Genomic DNA, 21,360 nt, shown 5'->3' with positions numbered 1-21,360 from the left:
GGTATTGTATTTTTTTTGTTGTTGTTGTACTGCTAGATTTTATTGCAAAGTGACCTTGAGTTTTCCGAAAGGTGCTTTTAAAGAAAATGTGTTATTATTTATTAGTACGCTGTTATGTAGGGATAACTTAATGTTAATAAAATAAATCCACAATGAATACGTGCATAAAGTAAACTGGAAATAACAAGACGTCTGTTGACTTTCTCTGAAACATCTCAACATTTGTGAAGAAAAACATGATGTTATGTAAATGTCAGTACATTTTCTTCTTCAACTTATTTTTATTTATTCAATGGTTGTTATATTCTTAAATACAGTTTTTTGTTAAGTTGATGTGAACATTTTAAATACAACCATTGGAAGTATCTGTATAATTATAATTAATCTATTATTTATGTTCCTTGTTTTATCTCAATTAATGGCATCTATATAGGTCATCATGGGTGTCAACATTTAGTTGTAGTCGAGGTTTGTAACCATCCGACTGGTAACCTAGGGTTCTGTTTTTCCTGCTTATCCCATTAAAGCAAAGCCCTTCTACTAGTTATCAGACTCTTTTTTTCAATTATTCTAGACCCACTTCCAATAGTAGCATATTTTTAGATAACTTAAAATCCTTTCATTTTCTCAAAAAACAACAGTGTGCCTTATGTATTTATTCTAACTAGATGAGGTACTAAAGTGCGTCAAAAATGTTGATAAACTTCAAAGCCACGCTGCAACTCACTGTAGTATTCATCCATTAGGCTCCATAGTAATATTATGGAGTAATACTACTAAGCTTTACTATCCAAGCTTTTTTTTGAACATTATCAACCCTGTTTAAGTACAAGAAACACTTATATATTAATACTTATTGCTGTACTTGTCGTTTATTTTAACAATTTTTCACAAAAGCTTGTTAGTCGTCGCTGTAAATAAAGTTTCAAAACTTAAACATTTTTTTTAATTAGTTTAGATTTTTCTAAATGGTAATGATTTCAACATTAGCTTACTTTGATTTTGAGCGAACCACGGACCACGTAAAATGACTTTTTTGACTCATGGAGCATTAACCAGTATAACAGAAATTATTAACATTAACATAGCATTTTTTTTTTATAAAACGCCTGATGGATCACGACTGGGCTCCAGTGAGAGAGATGAAGAGATAAGGAAATAAACACGTGTATTTTCCATTTGTCTGAGTTAATAAATAAAAAGAAAAAATGTGTCAAGATCTCACAGAAGAGTTTATCATGATGTCGGGCTGACATGCACGTGTGGCTGCTCATTAGTTTCCAAGCTGTGTCTCTTTAAGAAAATCTGTTTCTCAGAAATGAGGAAAATGAAAGAATCTGATTACAGCACGGTCTAATAACTGATGCATCACAATTTCCTGTTTGTAATCAGTACAGTAAGACCGTGTTGCCCAAGGGTACGGTTTTAATTCTGTTTTGTTACCAGCAAGTGCAGGGAAAAAAATAATTGTTTGGCTGGTATCTAATAATAAGCAATAAAAGCCAGGCAGCCACAGTGCTGCAACCGTGCTTTGATCTGAGCTACAGATTCCTCTTGAAGGCTTCATGTCTCGTGCTTTTGTACCAATTCACAGCTCCACCGATCAAATCGAATACTCCTTTTTTTTTTTTTCAGGTGATGAATATTTGATTTTGCGTATGAAAGAGGCTAAAGTTGTCACATAAATAGAGAATGATCGTTCCTTCATGATTCATTATAACTTCTCACTTCTGGCCAATGACAGGCAGGCTAATGGAAAATTTACAACCTCCAGGGGGAGATTTTTTGGCTTGAACACATTGCCATCTGATGTGCACCTGATCTAAAATACCTTATATAAGTGTTAAATGGGATCTGTATGTAGCGGCGAGAATCACAGCATGACAAGAGCCTCGCTCACATGCCACCATTATTTCAACAACACTTGCATAATGCATTCTTCATCTCAGCCCCTGTCTCGTCACCGCGAGTGAAGAGCAGTGTTTTTCTGATCCTCTGAGAAGGCGTGCGTGACAGGGTCAGCCTCATTTATTCATAATAACTTGTCAACTTTGTACAAAGCTTATCTAATAATATCTAATATCGCCGGGTAGCTGGGCTAGTCAAGAGATGAATCAAGATATTGTCATTACAAACTGTATTTACTGGCATTTCCTGTGCTTTTTTTGACTTCAGCTGAAGTGTTCTTGAGGTCAATCTGGGTCTTGAGACCAAGATTAATAAGCGAGGTCATGATGCATAATGGAATATTCACTCTAAATATTCAGGGGTCTTTATTGTCTTCAGCATTCAGAATCCAGCATTAAAACAGTACTTAGAACACACAGAAAAAAGGCAGTTTTAGAGTACAAAATGACATAATTAAATAGGTATCAGTCAATTTAGACGTGTGGTAAAGTGCACTTACTCGGAAGCTGCGATGTTCAATAAATCAACTAATAGAAAAGGTTCATAAGATCAATTGCAAGCACAAATAAGTCCAAAAATGTGGTCTCAGGTCTGTGGCTGATGCCACCGTGACTACACATATTTTTGCCATTGTTCAGTTCCAACTGCTAATGTTCTAATGATTGAATCAAATCTAACTGATCTAAACTAATGATGCTTTACTACACAATAGTTCCAAGCCAACACGACTCAACTTTAAGTGACTGGACACTACTTCTTTATGTTGTGTTTCCTCCGGTATTGCTACCATCTCGTGGTTGGCAGAACCGTCATAACATAGCGAAACTTACCAGACACGAAAATGTCTGGATCTCGTCAAAGGAACAACTTTTTTTCTTCTCACAGTGTTTAAAAAAAAAAAATGGCCACTTGGATTTTGTGTTGTGAGTTGCTAAGATGACTCTTCGGTGACATCACTCTCTGACCAATCAGTGGCCGGCATTCAGTCGATGTCACGTTTTTAGTTCTGGCTTGTCTTGCTTGGAACCAGCATCCGCTTTGATGTACTGTACTGGTGGAAACGCAACACAAATCGAGCAGAGTAGGGCTGAGAGGAGCCGGTGGAAAAGGTCCATAAAAGTATGCACACTAAAGCTGACATGACAAGTCTGACGTTGAATGACGGGTGAAAAGCTTCAGATGAGTAAAAACGACAAAACACTAGACTACGTACTATGTACGTTGAACTATGTAGAAACCATCATCCAGAGTTTCTCCTCTGTTTTACTGACTGCAAAATGTTACTGTGGCTTAACAACATGATTGACAGCACCTCCAGATTCCCAAGAGCCAAAAATACTGCTCGGGCCTCTTTACATCCTCCACTCTGTAGTGATGTGGGTCGTTCTGGTCGGTTGCTGGTGGACCCCATCTGGCAATGCTCAGACAACCCCGGCTCATAGCTACTGTCATTACCTCACACAGTATTTCAACATTTTATGGAGTACAGCATTTTGCAGGAGCTTGATCTCCCTGTGGAGGATCTTTGCGAAGACAAAAAAAAGAATTTACAACCTCAGACTCCTGCTCTGTTACTGCTGTGATAGATAAACGCTCACTGAATATGGAAGGATTCTGGAAAAGGGATTTTCCAGTCTGGATAGGGACACATATACAGTGTGTGCAGTCTAACTACAGTGCTGGACTTTTTTATTTGGAAACAGTCAAGGGTGTGTAAGTATTTTCTGACATTGCTACCGTATATAGTTGAAGCAGTAACAGTTATGCCAATGGATACCTTTGAGTGTTTTTATTGACAAGGTTTCTCTGTAATACAGAAGACATCATAACATAAAAGGAAAAAACAACAAATACAAACCACATAAAAAGTAGAGAGCATACATTTCCAATTTCCTTTAAAAACCCATTTCCTTAAATCCATCTTATCCATCTTTAAAAGGGAAAAAACAAACGAATGAGTGATAATGTATCCATTCTGTAGATATCTTACTTACAATACTTAACATGTCTCTGTGGTGAGTGAGTAATATTTTTTTTAACTCACTGCCAATAATATGCAGAGCAATTTCTTGTCTCCTCTGTTTTCACCTTTAGAGGGAAGATTTACACCAAAAATGTTCTTTAAGTGATTGGGGAACTCTGCCCAACAAGTTTTGATGTGACCCAGAAGCAACACAATGGATACCTCAAACATAAATCTTTGTTTTTGACCCCCTGGTCACCTTGACCTAGAGATTATACAAGGTTTAAAGAGCAACTAATGTGAAAACCCAACTTTTCTGACTTGCTCACATGTTTCAAATGTTGAAGTCTTCCTCTCCAGGACATAGTAATAGTCCATCATCATGAAATGTTTTGAAGTTAAGTCTATTCCATCTAAAGTATATCCAGTATTGGACGGACTTTATCGATACTTTGCAGGAAAAATGGGACTTTTCCAGGTTAAAAAAACTCTCTTTGAAATGTACATACTTACAAGACCTCCGTTGTCTTGCTGTAGCCTAGTCAACTACACCTTTATGTTTCCTGTGACGAACACCGTTGATATCAATACTAAACTGATTTCAATCTAAATAGCTTGAAATTTAAAAGTGTTTTAATTCAGCCTCTACTGTGGTCATGAGGTTACAGGTTATGTATTTCAAGGGTCAACCAACAACCGGGCCTGGGTTCCGTACCTGTCCCTGAGGCATTTGGGACTGAGCTGCACAGTGAGAAAACAATTTATTCCATTTCTGTTGTTGATTGCGACTTAATCTGCGTATTCAAAAAAAAGATATTGGCATGGATTTTTAGGGTCAGATGTGTGTCACAGCTAGTGACAGATAATTGTGTGTGTGTGTGTGACATCCCCGCAGCTTCACTTGTCCACCTGACAGGCCACTGTCTGATTATAAAGGCACTTTACTTGTATTAATATTAATGACACTCCATTTTATTCAGGATGTCTGCCTGCCACTCCGATGAGACTGCACTTTACTGCTTTAAATGGTGTGTGTGTTTGACAGAAGGTCCACGTTTGAGTCTGGCTGCATACGTGAGTGTGAGTGCTCACAGATTCATGTGTGTTTGACTGTGTCTCTTCGGCATAAATGCAGCCGTCAGGATGAAAGAATCCTTCCAGTCCATTAGCAACAGGGCAGCTTAAAGCTTGACCCCTCCTTTGAAATTATCCTAATTTATCCTTTGCCTGTGTTTCACATTTGCTCATGAAACAGGTGGAAAGATTTCAGAAAGTGTGTTTCAAGATTGTGAGGAAACCTACGATAGGTAACACTGGATAAGTAGTACGTACATTAAACCTGCACATTAATCTCTGAGTCACAGATTCCAAACACTTAAATTATCATCTCAAGGAAGTTAGAATTTGTCTCACACCTGCGAATGGAAATTTCGGGTGCTACTACATGTGTTCATTGGAAGGATTTAAGTATCAAGATACAGGGGCAATAATACGATTGCAATATATCCCGATACAGTATAAACAAGGATGTATTTGTAGTATTGTCCGAGTACTTGACTCTGGTTCTACAGAATTTACAGACCACATTACTGTTGAAGAAGTCGTAACTACTGTTATTTGTTTTAAAACCGAAGTATGTTCAAACATAAGCTTTAAAGGCTGATGGAGTCGACTGTTTCTTCTCATCCTCAGTCATTGCTGGGATTACTTTAGCTGGAGAGGATTTAATGACTGCTACAATCTAGAGGCTGGAAGTTTAATTAAAACACAAAAATAGGCAAGCACCATGAGTTTATGCTTTGTAAATTAAACACTAATTATTTAATGTACACATTTTATCAAAGTATAAACACACACACTCACACACAAATAGAAACAGACACTCGGTGAACTTAACACTGAAGTCAATCAAAAAAGAGAACAGTAGAAGAATTCAGGCTGGACGTACTGCATGAGGAAAGTTACAATCTAGCGCCTGTTGCTGGCTTTCTGTTTTAGTTGATGAGTAAATGAGGCAAGGCACAACAACAGGTGCTGTGTACCTAATCATACTCTAGGAAACAAAACACAAGGGGGAACAAAGAAAGTGTCAAAATAAAACAAACACACAAGACATGGCAACACCATGATGTATAGTTTGAGCCATTTTTTAGAGGTCAGTGACTGGCGGATCTTAAACATCATGTGATATTTCATTTGAATAGATTTCCAAAGCAATTGGTTATGGAGCAGAGAGTGACATTTAGGTCTGACATCTGGCTTATGACCCCTCTAATATGTCGCAAAATATGTTTTTCTTTTATATACTGTTCCACACATATGCTCTACTGTATTATAATGTTTAAGTTATTCATCATATTGTCAGAAGCTAAGATTTATATGAGAATGAAGCGAAGTGGAATCAACAAACAGGCAAAAACGGAGTTTAAACCCATGTTAATTCAGAAAACAACACGAAGAATTGTGTCCATATCACAGTCCAAGATAACTAAGAACAAACTATGGAAGACTGAAAAAACAAAGAGGAAAAACACACGCTAATAAGCATGACAAAAAGCAGGCACAGGCACCAGGCGAATTAAGAACAAAACCAGAAAGTTGAACAGGAGGAGAATTCAAACGTGACATACCATGTAGCGAGGAATATAACCTGGCGCCTGCTGCTGGGAAAGGGGTGACTTTAAACTCTTCAGTGGATGGATTGATTGCTGAAGAGCAGCAGCTGTTGCAGCAACAGGCGCAGAGGTTCTGAACAAAACAAAAACAATTAGGACAAACAGGAAGTGTGTCAAAATAAATCACAAGACATGACAATGTTTTCACATATACAGTTGAAAAGAAGTCAAACAAAAACTAAAAGGACAATCAATATCTAAATGTATTTTTTAATTAAGGGCACATCAACTGCCCACAGGAACGATACAATTGGAAAAATACATTTTTATTCATAAATTAGATATTGCTTAAACTAATTTAATGGTGGAGGAAAGTGGAAAGTTAAGATCCCATACTAAGTCTTGATAAGCTGATGCTCCTTAAGACAGTTTCCTAACTTGAAGAGGTCAGTAGATGTCCCATCCTAGTTAAATGAATCCTGTGAAGTTTGATCAGAAAAGCTTTCCAAATAAAAAGTATATAGAGCAGCGAGTGCCATCTAGTGGACTTCATTTAGTTTCATCTACCCATCACTACTCTAAAGTAACTGTAACATGAATATTTAATGCAAGGAAGGCACAGTATAGACCTTTACAAGGAATGTTCTTTGCTGGTGGCTAAAATTATTCCTAAGCTATCAATAATGTTGCATAAAATCTAATACAAGACACTCACATATGACCAAGCTTCCTTCAGAAAAGTCCAGTAAAGGGTTACTTTGGGGCCACATACGCTTGACATCACAATATTTTCAAATGGCAAAAGATGACACAGAAGAGGCGAAAGAACAAGAAAGAACGAGAGACTTCCAGTTGTGGTGCTAAGACGTAACAGTGGCTGATTCATTTAACAGCCAATTATTCATTTGGCGACAGTGTCGAGCAGATTAATGAGTTCGATAACCTGAATCTTTGCAACACGCCCCAGACTGTCGTCACTATCTTTGACTTACTCTGTTATCATCTATTGTTCGCGAGCGCTGATTAGAGAAGCAGAAGAGGTGATCAGCAGAAGGCCACAGATTTCACAGACAACTCAACAGAGCCCTGAAGAGCAAGGACACTTGGGTCTCACCATGTTTTTCATTCAGCGTACTTATCGGGTTCGGATTTGCTTAGTGTTACAGATTTACTTTGATTATTACCTCAGATAACTTTAGTTTGGGATGTTGTAAATGGTGCAACACTGACGTAGAGTATAACAACAGTGTACGTCTCTTGTACATGGTATTTTGAGTATATAACATGGTATTTTGAGTATATAACATGTTTATTCACAGTCATCTTGTATCTTGAGGCTTCAATGTCGGCAAACCTGGAGAACCTTATGATGTCATCAGTGACAACATATCATAGACAAGCAGCATCTCTAGTCAGTTTTAAATGTTTTAATAAACAGAGCCTCACTAAACATACTAACCAAAATTAAGAGTTGTAGAGAAACACTTGATATTAAAGCTTATGTGATGAATTTAACTTCTGTACTTGAAAACATAACTCTGGGCTCAGGTACGTAACCAAATAAGTGATGAGGGGAATTCATCAAAAATAATTGTAAAACAACCTGTTCAAATACAGTAAAAACATATAGACTGTTGTTGTGGTCAGATGACAATAGATGGATTGCCTTTGACGAACACTAATTCTACCTGAGTAGGACGTGAATTACAAAGATAACAAAACTGTTGGTTGTTTTTATACAATAGAGATAAGATGGATAATATTTGCCATTTATCGCGTTCGTCACTCCCTGGTTTTCCAACAGGCCTTCTTTTGAAGTGAAAAAGGGCAACAACATCTCCCGGCACAAACTTTAAAGAGGCCCCAAATTATTTTCATTTGTACCCAATAAACATACAATGAACTCTATTTTTATAAGAATAATTTAGAAAATGTATTTTAGGTTGATTCACTTGCTTGATTTGTTTATCGAAAGCAACAGCAAGCGTTGACCAGAAGCCCTTTTTTGGCCCCTAAGGTCCTGGTGACAGAAAGTTAAGAAAGGATTTGTTTCTTCTTCTATTTTTGACAGATATCTTTGCTCAATCATCTGGGCAGTTTCAGGGCTTAAATCGTGAATTTCCCTGACAAACAAGAAGCGTGGCTAAACCCTCAACATCAAAAATACAAGATGATGAATCTAGTATTACTGTTGCTCAATACGTGTCATGAGTGACAGAGCTGAGAAAATAGTTTTTGTTTCTCTCTTGCAAGAGAAGGCTTCTACCTGTTCTTCCAATCTGGTTGTCCCTCGTGCAGCTGAATTGGTTGAAAATGAGAGTTTTAGCCATTCATGGTCTTACGTGGAAACCCATCATCAGTTTAAAGAAAGTGAATGGAGTTGACAAAAGACAATAATTTCTGTGCTCCTTGGGTTAGTGCGTCAAACCTTGGATCAGTGCTAAATAATGAATTGATGGATGGATGCGTAGGGTGCACGAAACTGTAATTTAATTAATGAATTCACACTATTTTAGGCCAATTTCTTCCCTTTCTTGAGCAAGGTACATTAAACACAATTCCTTATTTTCAACAGACGTCTTCAAAAAGAAATATAATTGTCTTGAGAGGATTGGAAAGGGAGGATGTAGCACTGTGTATGCAGGTGTTCGGATTTCTGATGGTTTGCAGGTAAGAGGAACAATCTATCTTAAGTCATGTTTCTCCCAAAATCATCCTGAAAAGATTTACATCTAATACTGTAGGTGGCGATCAAGTTTATTAAAGGCGCAAACAAGGACTGTGAAAATGACGTAAGATCATGAATATTTCCAAAGATATGGTTGATTACTAATTTAAACGCGTTTGTTTTAAGGTTCCCAGAGAAGTGTCTGTGATGCTGCTGGCAGGAGGAACACCAGAATTCATTGGACAGTCACCGGTTGTATCTCTGTTAGACTGGTTTATCGTCGACCGCTTACTGATCCTGGTCATGGAGAGACCGAAGAACTCTGTGGATCTCAATGACTTCATCAGCACATTTGGAAGCTGTCGGGAGAAACACATGGCTAAGGTACAACAGCTAACTGTTATCTGTCAATGAATGGTTTCTCAAGGATATTCAACTCAAACCATTTAAAATTAATAGATATTTAAATGCTTATTTGGATTGATAATGGAATACCCTGGGATTCTTGGTACAGGAAATTCTGAATAACCTTTTCAGGAAAAAAATACAATCAGATTTTTTTATACATTTATTTATGAACTAAAATTAATCTGAATCTTTACCTAAACATAAAATATGTTCGACATACATGGATAGTTTTCATGGCGTGTGTTGTTAAATGTGAGCAGCTTCAAAAGACAATTGTTTATAGTCATTAAAAGCCACGTTGTGTTTCACAGGTCCTCACGAAACAACTGTTGGAAGCAGTCATTCACATTCACAGCCGAGGAGTCTTTCACCGTGACTTAAAAAGCGAAAATGTTCTCATTCAATTCGATTCTACGAATCCCAGGATCCGAATAATTGACTTTGGCTGTAGCACCTTAGTTCAGACAACACCCTATCATGAGTTTGTAGGTAAGCTTGCCGTCTCTGTTGAGACAGACATAGTCCCGTACAATATAACCATATCAGATTCTGATTTTGACTGGTGGATTTTAGGGACAGAAGAATTTCAACCTCCTGAATGCTGCCGTAAAAAGGAATACACAGCCGAAACTTTAACCGTATGGCAAGTTGGAACAATACTCTACCAAATGCTGCATGGCTACCGTCTTTACACAGCCTTGTTCCTCATTGGTGTACTACGTATAAACAGGAAGCTGCCAAAAGGTAAACAAAGAATTCTAGGTGCAATGTTATTTTCTGTCAAATGTGATGTTTTATATTTACTTTCAGATTGCCGCGAGTTCCTGAAATTATGTCTGGCTAAAGACCCGAAAAAGCGTGCCACACTGCAACAGCTCAACGCCCACCCGTGGCTTCATCCTCCGGTAGCTTCAACAAGACATAGACATTGTTGAAAGATATACCAAATTTTTTTGCTGCGCCTCAAGATATCCACAAAAGTAAATTGATGTCATCTTGAACATTTGCTGTACAATAAAGAAGAAAGGTATTTAGAAGCTCATGTTTAATATGATTAAATAAAACAAAACATAATATATTATTTAAAATCAGTTGCATTCAATTATTGATGTGAATAAATAAATAAATGTAAATTGCCATGAGTACTGGCCTTGTTATTAACTGGTCAGGGTGCATCTTGCCCTAAGTAGCTGGGATTAGGTTCAACACCCTCTGATACAATTGGGAATGAAGGAGATTAAATAAAAGGCTTCAGCATCTCCGTTTTTTAGCATGTTTAAAGGAATATGAATATGTTATTATTCTAAATCCTCCCTCTACCATCAAGAGGTAAGGTATTCACAAGCGACAATGTCACGCTTTCCTTTTATTCTGGTTTTATTTTGTTTGGTCACTTATTGATCACGTGATCAAAATGTTATGTTTTGTTTTTTCCTTGCAATTGGTACTTTGCATTTTCCAGGCTATTTGTTCATTTCTTTTTCCTGTTTAAATCCCCCCATTTGGTGGACACTTTGTGAGATTTTGGACTCTTTTTATTTTCTTGCAATTGTGGGCAACTGTGTGTTGCTTCAGTTTTGGACTTCAATAATAATAATCAATTGTTTTTATATTTTATTGCTCCTGTTCTTGCTTGATTATTTTAACTTGAATCTCTTCAGACCATCTTAAAGTCAGTAAAGTTCTATATATTTTAACTGTGTTATTGTTTGTGATTGTTAATGCGCTTTTTGACCCTGGTCTATAAAGGCGCTCTAGAAAAAAACATTACTTAGTTACTTACTTACTTACATTAAGAATATTTAAAATATCCTTTTTTCCAATTAGTACATCATAAAGCCAAGGTAGCCTAAAGCTCTATGGTGGTCCAAAGTCAACCTTCATAGTAGCTGAAATAAATGTATCTCTTACAAGTTAAACTCATAATAGACCTACTCAAATCTCTGTTGAACTTGAAGAATAATGGCATTGACTCCAACACCTGTGTTCTTAGAAGACCAAAGAGGTCAAGGTTTGCTTTTGTCTTTTACACAAACCATTTGTTTTAATACATTTCTTTACGGCCCAGGTGCGATATTATTATAGAACTATTTATCTAATTTAACAATATTGATACAATATGAACTAGTAACTTTTTCCTATTGATATTTGTTGTGAAAGAATCTGGAATATATAATGTATATAAAACAACAACAAAGAAAAACTGTAAAAAATCAAGTTCAATTTAAAAGACAATAGCTTTCATTGCAGATGCTTTTAAGTCGAAATACGGACAGTTTGGTATTTATGGAGACGTAACATCTGTCTTTGCTGGTCTCAGAAAGTCAGATGGCTTACGTGTAAGTAACAACTATTCATTTGTGATAAACAAACATTTCACTCGTGCTTCTTGTTGTATCATTGTAGGTGACCATCAAGTATCTTGAAGAGCCAGACTTGGCATTTGAAAACAAAGTAAAAAAAGGTCATAAACATGGGGCCAAGTTTTCAAAAACTCCAATGCTTGCCATCTCTTCAATAACAGATCAACGAAATTCCCAGACAAGTGGCTGTAATTCTAAAAGCTGGCGGGACACCAGAGTTGATGGGCCAGTCAGCAGTTGTGGCTCTATTGGACTGGTTCTACTTTGACCATAAACTCATTCTGATTTTGGAGAAACCCATTTCTTTAATAGACCTTCAGTCTTACCTTCTAAAGCGTGGCCAGGGTCTTGAGGAGCAAATGGCAAAGGTACAAAATGTGTGCTAGAACCAAGTCTATACATACGATACTTTTATCGTAACCAAATGGAATTTAACCCACAAACAAGAAAATGATCACGATTTTGAAATACACCAAAATCCGACTATAACAGAGACATTTTGAGATGTTTCGAATGTATGAAGCTAAAGAATCGGATGTGTGTGTGTAGATATTATACATTTTAAAAGTTCCCATTAAGCAGTGCCTGTTTGTCTTCAGGGTTAAAAAAAAATGAACAAAGATGATTCCAGGCTCAAAAGTATAGAAGGTATTATTTACGATTTCATCTCCATTTTCAGGCTTTCATAACACAATTGGTAGAAGTGGCCATTGACCTGAACCAAAGAGGAATCTTGCATCGTGATTTGAAATGTGAAAACATACTGATTGAACATGGGTCTCAGCTTCCACGCCTCCGAGTGACTGGATTTGACTATGGTATATTTTTGCAGGAGAGTCCCTACCTACGATTCCCAGGTATGTATTACAATAAACAGAGTGAAGTCTGACTCTGAATGCTCATGACTCGCACCCTCCAGGTATTGCAGGATTTGCACCGCCAGAGTGTCGCAGTAATTCAGGGTACAGAGCAGAGCCCCTGACTGTGTGGCAACTGGGATTGATGCTTTATCAAATGTTGCACTATTGCCAGCTTTACACAAACATGGTCATCAGGGGGGAGGTGCACTTTGGTGAACTGTCCCAAGGTAAGAGGCATGAAGGTTACCAGTAGTGATGTGTTGATGAAGCTAAATAAAGCATTGTGCTTATTTCCAGAGTACACTAGATGACACTCTTTGTAATCGATTGTTTGAACAGTTATTCCATTAAAACCTCACATCCTTTTGCAATGGAAGGCGCCACCTACTGAGCTAAGAAGATTATGAAACTGCTTCATTGAGTTCCACCAGCCCATCACTAGTTAACAGTATATTTAAGTAACTCAGTGTTAATTTAGGATGTTTTGAATTCATTTAAATATAATAATCATTTGTTTTTTCTGTTTGAGAATGTCTGGACTTCTTGAAGTCGTGCCTGGCTGTGGAACCAAAGAAACGTCTCACGCTGAAGGAACTCAGAACCCACCCCTGGCTACAACCGTTGAGCCATTCAACCTGCTGAAACTGTGTGTTTGCTAAAGTTCAGATTAACAGGCATATTTTTAAATTAATAAATATATACAGAAATAACACTTTTTATTATTATTTCCCCCAGAAAATGCATCAATTAAATGTTTCACACATGATAAAAGCAAAAATCTATTTTCAAGTTTTCTATTTCCTTTTTCCTTTTGACTAGTCACTATGTTACATTTCATTCTACATTTCCTGCTTCAGAGTGTTTCTCTAATTTAGGAGGAATAGATTTAAGCTGTTATGAGTTATAGTAATGAGTTTTGTTAGTTGCCTTTCTATAAACCTATATCAGTCAGATTTTCTTGTACAAACTACTTTACTTAGATGGCCGGCTCGTGTTCGGCAGGAAATTGAGATCGATACGAAGCAGCAACATCACGGTTCAAAAAATGGGAGCTGTCCGTCTCATGAATATCATTTACTTAATTAAATGTATTTTATTAAATGTTTGTTAATAAATTATTTATTATTTATATGTGACATCAAGTAGTGTGTATCATTTTAATTTCATCATATTTTCTTATGGTCTTTTTGTTTCATTCATATTATTTTTTTATTTTATTCTGTAATGTGTTTTAAACACTGGCAATAACAGTTTATGATTCTGATTGTGATTATAGAAGACACTCCAAGCTATTTTAAATAGTTTAAGCTATTTTTAATATCAGTTTTCCAATTAACTGTGGCAGTGACAGGTCACTATAGCAACAAAATTATCAACTTGTGAGGGTGTTCTTCAGTAACTCAGAGATCCTGTGCATTTCACCCTTCGTGGCTGAATCCAATTCCAGCCCACTGTGATCCACCTTCATAAAATGACAGCGGTGTTACTTTGCTGTATAAAAATAGCATCTAAAGTCAAGTTAGAGAGCACAAAACCTCTTCATTAATCACATTTAAGGCCAAACTCTATCACTAAAGGAATCAAGATCAAGGCCTTTTCAGTAGCTTAAAAATCACTATACTTCTGCGGGATCTTTTGCAACTTTTAAAAAAAAATCTTGAATAGGTCATAAATATTTTTCAATGAACTCAAATTTTGTTTAGTAAGAAATATTTACTGGATATAATATAGAAGCTTTGGGAGGAAAATAGTAGTGTAAGTTAGGAAAGATTGGGAAGCGGTGATCAGCCGTAATCCCGATACTGATCAAGAGTGTCCTCCAACTCAAGAACACAATGTACGTCTTCCTTATCGTATTATGACCATGATTTTCGTGGTAAACAGGCAGCGAAAAATCGGTGGTAGCTGTTAGAAGCAGCCATGGCCTCCCGAGATTGAGCCAGGAATGGAGAGCCCAGCAGGTGTTCTTGGCCTAAGCAAAGGGAAAAGGAGCCATTAAGACGGTGGGAAGCCAGGGTGGCCTTGCAGAAGATATAGGTTTCGGAATCGCTTGTAAAGTCGAAGTGACTGAGTGAAAAAAGGGTAATGGTAGGCCGGAGCAGAGGGCCACATATACTGTACATGGGGAAGGACTCTTCCCCCTAGTGGTGCGGAGAGTACATTGAACTCATTCAAGTGCATAAGCAAACCCTTCAGGATAAACAAATAGCACATAAGAAATAGTTATGGGTAACGATGAAGGTAAACAAAAAGGTAGGCAAAGGTTTGCTTACTGGTTTTATTCTTTCATGCCTGTCCTAATTAGTTTTAACTTAAAGGATCTTTATCGCATCATAGCTGACAAATCAGTTACGCATTTATGCTAATTTAGGTCTTGAAAGCGATCTCTTCAACATCAAAGCGGTCTCCAAGCAGTTTCATAACCCTAGCATGACCATTTATTGAACATTAGCACACCTCCACTAGTATTTTGAGGGATTTTGAAGAAAAAAGAAGACTGGTAACAGGAACAATATAATATTTAAAGAGGGGATAGAGTGTGTTGGCTGACTTTGAATAAGAAGAGACTCCAACCTTCATTCCCTAATAACTTGAAGATGTTCATGTCGTAACACTTACTTACAAGTTGTTGACGAAGTTGAGTAATGACCCACTGACAGGAAGTCAAAATTAGGTTGTTCAAATTTTCAAATGCAGGAATGAAGAGGGTTAAAGGAAAACACAATGGTGAATGTAACACGCCACTAATGGAAAGGCGTAATAAACAAGAAAATGAACTCAAATCTTTGTCTGATGAAGAGGACAGGAAGAGGCTGAATACATTTAAATATGAGAGTAGTTTACATCAAAAGGATTCCACGGCGGACGAGAAACAAGTAGCAAATCACAGAGGCAGCCAGGGTGAGGGTAGTTTGTCATAATAGTAAGAGAAAATGCTAAAAAAAAAAACGTGAATATAATTGAGTAAATAATCTTTAAATTACTAGTGATGTTTCCTGAAACAATATTCTTATTTTCACAGTGCACTAGATGGCACTCTCTATGATGATGAAAACTTCAAATGAACTGTATTATATATATAATTATAACTGTATTATCCACCATATTTGAAGTAAATATACTAAACATTTAAATATAATAAATATGATCATTTTATTTTGGTTTGATCTTATGTTCTTTGTATCTTTTTGTCAAACATTACTAACAATAATATTCTAAAAAAAAGGTATTTGTGTTTGTTTATTGATGTGTAAAACTTTTTTTTCCCCAAAAGCTCATTATCATATACAGTGTCTTCTTGTTTTTTATTCAAATGTCCACAAATGCTTAATTATGTATTTTGTAAAATTTTCTTATCATTATTTACCCACTTCCACCAAGAAGAGTTTATGAGATGTTTGTTTCAAGACACTGATTATTAAAGTTGATTTAACTGCTGTATTCAAAGTTAAATCTTGTCTTTTGTATTTTTGCAGAGGATTTTCAAAAGAAATATCATCAACTTCAACAGATCGGACAAGGAGGCAGTGGCTGTGTGTTTGCTGGAGTACGCATCTCTGATTGTACAAGGGTGAATACACAACTCGCTTTTAATTTATCATATAAGCTGTGTTATATGTGCTATATTTGTGTAACATTAAGTATATTTCTATAGGTGGCCATCAAGTATGTTGAAGAGCAAGATAAAGCCTTTGAAAATAATGTAAGTTTCACACTACTTCATGTCCTTCTCATTACTCTGTGAGGGCGGAGATTTATCTTTAACTTTTGTTGCAGGTTTTTAAAGCTCCACGGGAAGTCGCTGTCATGCTGAAGGCCGGCGGTACACCGGAGCTAGTGGGACAGACAGCTGTTGTTTCGCTTTTGGACTGGTACTACTTTGATCACAAGCTGATCCTGATCATGGAGAGACCAGACAACTCCATAGACCTCTATGACTACATTGTGGAATACAAAGATGGTCTGAATGAACACATAGCAAAGGTAGCCTGTTAACACTTTTACCTGACAATTACTTCACCAGGATTCTTTAACATGTTTGTCCCCCCTGGGTTTGTCTCTTCACATGAAATATATGACATGCTCTTGTTCTTTCTAGTTACCTCAAATGAAAGACCCCAGTGTCTTCAACTCTGCCGTTTCAATTCCATGCTTCCTCATGCTATTTTTCAAATCATATATTATGACTGAGCTCACAACTGTCTAAAAAGTTACATAGCAATTGGCGGAAGTGATGGTTTTTATGAAGCACTGTTTTACTTCCACTAGATGCAGATTAACATTTTCAACAACTGAGCTCTAAAAATCAAGCTTCATGAAGCTTCATCAGCCTATCACAACTTTCACAACATTATTTTCTCATCACATAAAAGTCTTATATAGTGACTATCATGACTGACACGCTGTCAGTAGTGGTTTTCAAACCCATCGCTCCGGATGAGACAGCGCCCTGGCCACTCTGACACATATGCCATTTAGTTATAATTGTATCAAATAGGAACTCGTAGTGATCCAACAACCAGATTCGGGAGAATCTTCAGTTTAGTCTTTTTTTTTTAGTTACAGATATGTTCATATAACAGATAGGGGCTTACTTTTCTTCATCCAAAATGAAACCAAATAAAATATCCAAATACCTCCATACCCAACATAATAAATTATAAATACATTTAAAAAAAAAGTTCATATTTTAATCTTGTTCGAAGTTCCAGGTGTCTCTTTGTAATCTTCACTTTAGACAGTGCTTAACTCACCTATAACGATTTTAATATTGCCATGTAGCAGCTAGTACTGGTACTTGTTAAGGGATTGGGATAATAAACCAGGATGTCCATTCAATTCTGGACATGTTGCATAATTTTCTGATAGAGTAAATGAAAAAATTTCGTCAGAAGTTCGATTTGAACACACGTCCCCTAAGACGAGACTGCAACTGCAACGTCTTACATCAAAGACTGTCATTGCTTGTTGAAACTGTGAAGGAATTAGGCTTATAACCTTGGAAACTGTTGCAATCCTGAGACATATTCTTTACCTTTGTAATTCTGTTGTGAGTGTTCTTTACAAAGTTGTGCCTGGTAGTTGTACATGAAGCAATTAGATTGTATCAAAAGATGTAGTCTGAAGTGTGACCAAGCCTATGTCTCCAGAACAGACTGAAACTAAAAGGAAGTGCCTTGGACTGCTCGGCCATCCAATTGTATCTTTCCTTGTTGTTGAGTAACAGTGTCAGATAGGGTAGTGATATCTTTTTCAACCCAAAATAATCGATATTGTATGATCCGTCCTTGTAGATCTTCATGAAGCAGCTAGTGAATGCAACTATCGACATACACAGAAGAGGAGTGCTGCACCGCGACCTTAAGTGTGAAAACATTCTCATTGAACTGGGTTCGCATATCCCTCGTATCCGCATCATTGACTTTGGCAGTGGTGTTTTTCTGAAGGAGAAGCCCTATCATTTCTTCTCAGGTAAGAATTGTGGCTTATTTGGAATTTTTGCCAGTTTCCAAAAAACCTGTTTTCTGCACACAGGTACTGTGGCATTTGCACCTCCAGAGTACCGGTACAAAATGGAGTACAGGGCTGAACCAATGACAGTTTGGCAATTGGGAACTATACTCTACCAAATGTTACATGGTGATCAACTTTACACTAACTCTATTCTGCATAGCAAGATTGATTTCAAAGATCTACCTCCAGGTAAACTGTTGTAATTCTTCCCTGAATTTAGTCCAACGAACACTTTGTATATCCTCAGGGTTAAAGTGAACTGAAAGCTCGAAAACAAATGTGTTTGTGGTATCCCTTGTGTTGTTTTTGGGTCAAAATGAATGACCACTGCGTACTAACATAATTGGTTTCAGGCCTGGGGTCACTTTGACCCTGAGTTTACACAAGAGTTAACAATAGAAATAGCATATAGACTTATGCCATGTTGTTTTAACTTGGTTTTCGAAGTTTTAATTTTGTTCTACTTATAGTTCCATCTTCGTCTCTTACGTTCTCCTTTCTTTCAGATTGCCATAACTTCCTGAAACTCTGTCTGGCAATAGAACCTGAAGAACGAGCAACTCTGTTGCAACTTCAAGCCCATGACTGGCTGACATCTATAGATATTTCAGAGGCACAACCACCCTTGACCCAACTCTACTAAGAAATCTGACATTCCGCTCACTTTCTGATGAATTGCACTTCATTCAAACTGAAAATAAGAGTACATCTATGGATTTTCTCAATTCTTTAAATCTTTTTTTATGATAGAAAACAAACTCCAAATTGCACTTTGATTTAATTCACCAATTTTACACATTTATTAATACACAGGTTACTTTCACTTTTTTTTATACCATCTTACACAACCTGAATAGCACTTTATGTGATGTTATCACGTCTTTTTACTTCATCGTATTTTTGAACTTCTCAAAAACATACATGTTTTTTAAACATAACATTGTGCTACCTGTTTTTAATATAACCGCTGCAGTGGTTAAATTTTTACTTTCTCTTTTTACATCACAATGCATTAGCCTATGAAGTGACAGATCATTGTTTGATATATATTTTTTTGATAAATAAAAAAATAAACCAAAAAGTTGTGCTGTTTTGGATTTTTTTAGCGAAAATAAACTACACTATGGATTTTTTTTAAAGAGAAACATGAAAATTAAACACTGCACAATTATTTGTCTGTCTGGTCCAAACTCAGCTTATCTTATTGGTCAAACTAAGAAAGAATTTGGTGATGATAGGTGTATGAGAATAAATGGGTCCCTCAAAACGCCCCTATTTTTTACCTTCAGCAAATACCTTCAGATGAAACTAAAGAAACTAGCAGCTGCACTGTTTAGCAGATGAAGCAGGTCGAAGACACAAGTCAACCTTCAACACCCCACGCGCTGCTCGACCTGTGGCGACCCCGTCGAGGGTTTTTCTTAAATGGACGTGCCAAACTGTTAGAATGTGCCTTGTGTAGCAGATTTTGAAATGCACCATTACATTTTAAAGGACACACATGCACATCACACATTTAGAGCATCACACAGAGAGAGAAAAAAACACTATTATGGAATCAGTGTAGGGCATTGGTGTCATCCTGAAGGTTTCCACCAAGGTGCTCTGGGTAATTCCTTTCACCTTGTTCAGTCTGGCAGATACATTGCTTGTGTGGGTTTGGACACTTTCCTTGCAGTGCATGATCTGAATCATTTTTATGAGACAAAAGTATTGAGAAACTGAAGAGCTTTTGAAGGTCAAACACTATTCCAAGTGCAAGTTCTGTGTTTATGTGGAACTTTTAATAAGGGTCAACACATCATAAATAGATTTCAAACTGTCTAACATCAAGAGGAAATGTATACTTTTTATCTGTTTTATAAGCATCTTAAAAAATGGCAATAACAAATATAAACCATAACTGCATCTTGTTCTTTTACTAATTGTACTGTAGTTAGACTTAGGGATTTTATTGATTTTCAAATATATCCATAATTAGGGTACAACTTTTTAGACGTTATCTTATAAAAATTATCTGAAAAATTATTTTGGAACCTTTATGTTCAAATCTCTTATTTAAATTGACCAATCAAATATTAAACAACTTAATTTCTCCAGTGTTTGTATCTTGTGTACATGCTAGAAAGGACTCCTAGTACCATCTGTGTTGGATAAATGTTCCATAATGAGTGACATTTTTGCTTAAATGTCAAAAATCATGGCATGAATGGCTTTTAGGCAGATGTGGTTTTCAAGATTACAGTAAGTGAAAAATAAGAAGTCTTATCTCTTTGCTCCTGCATCCACCCCAAAAGTTTTTGGCATAAAGATTTGCACCCCCCCTTTCTGTGTCAAACTACACTATCCTCGAGCACCACAGTTTGGATTTTACAAGAATAATCTTGAACCAACTTCTGTCATTTTCACATGCCTTGAATAATTAATGGTATTATGTTCCAGTTCCAGTTGTTAAAGGCATCACAATCCAGCAAAATGCAATAAGCACAGGTGAAAAAAAAATAGCGGTTAAACATGCTTACAATCCTTTCTTCTCATATGTGGGAGTTTTGGAAGGTCTTCCTTTCTGCGTAACCAGTCACATGCAAGAGAAGCGGTTTGAAACTCTCTTATCACTCATTCATCCCAGTGGATTGTAGTTCACCTTGTGCTAGCTGGCAGATGGTGATGCTATGGGCAATCACACTCTTTATGACAGAGCTGGAGAGCTAAATGTATTGGGAGTTGGGAAGTGAGGCAGCAACGGTAGATTTTTTTTTTCCACCTGAATCTCAAGCAACTTTTGTACCATCAGTCTAAATAATGAAGCTTTATTAAGGTGCTGCCTAAAGGATCATTTTGTTGATATGACAATTTATGTTACAGCATATTAATTAAATCACTTTTGCACTAGCGGGTAAGACAGAGAGGGTACAAATGGAATCAATTTTTGGCTACAACCAAAGACAAATAAACAAAAATAAACTACTCAAACTTATGGCAATCTTATTGGTTTAACTGTGTCATCCTGTTAGTTTAAAACCAAAGCCTGAACCAACTCTAACCCATTCTGGATCAGGCC

The 21,360-nt window shown here is 36.7% G+C and overlaps 2 protein-coding genes and 1 long non-coding RNA gene across 3 annotated transcripts; all 3 read left to right on the top strand.

Annotated features, from left to right (window-relative positions):
- The first annotated feature begins 7,991 nt into the window (after nt 1-7,991).
- LOC148086631 (serine/threonine-protein kinase pim-2-like) lies at nt 7,992-10,497 on the top strand. The gene is made up of 7 exons (XM_087785551.1): nt 7,992-8,034; nt 9,062-9,156; nt 9,231-9,278; nt 9,341-9,538; nt 9,874-10,051; nt 10,136-10,306; nt 10,373-10,497. Exons 1-7 carry the CDS (start codon nt 7,992-7,994, stop codon nt 10,495-10,497), a joined length of 858 nt encoding a protein of 285 aa, XP_087641677.1.
- A 2,117-nt stretch (nt 10,498-12,614) lies between these two features.
- LOC148086630 (uncharacterized) lies at nt 12,615-13,432 on the top strand. The gene is made up of 3 exons (XR_015710457.1): nt 12,615-12,782; nt 12,845-13,012; nt 13,315-13,432. It is a non-coding gene; the product is annotated as an uncharacterized LOC148086630 (long non-coding RNA).
- Nucleotides 13,433-15,321: 1,889 nt separating this feature from the next.
- Nucleotides 15,322-19,117, top strand: LOC148086629 (serine/threonine-protein kinase pim-2-like). The gene is made up of 7 exons (XM_087782951.1): nt 15,322-15,686; nt 16,262-16,356; nt 16,441-16,488; nt 16,563-16,769; nt 18,080-18,257; nt 18,321-18,488; nt 18,806-19,117. Exons 1-7 carry the CDS (start codon nt 15,485-15,487, stop codon nt 18,940-18,942), a joined length of 1,035 nt encoding a protein of 344 aa, XP_087639077.1. The 5' UTR covers nt 15,322-15,484; the 3' UTR covers nt 18,943-19,117.
- The last annotated feature ends 2,243 nt before the right edge of the window (nt 19,118-21,360 follow it).

This window comes from Callionymus lyra, chromosome 2, assembly GCF_982586985.1.
Source record: "Callionymus lyra chromosome 2, fCalLyr1.hap1.1, whole genome shotgun sequence".
Lineage (NCBI taxonomy): Eukaryota > Metazoa > Chordata > Actinopteri > Syngnathiformes > Callionymidae > Callionymus > Callionymus lyra.
Note: the sequence above shows the minus strand (reverse complement) of the source record. Positions and strands in the feature narration are given on the sequence as shown.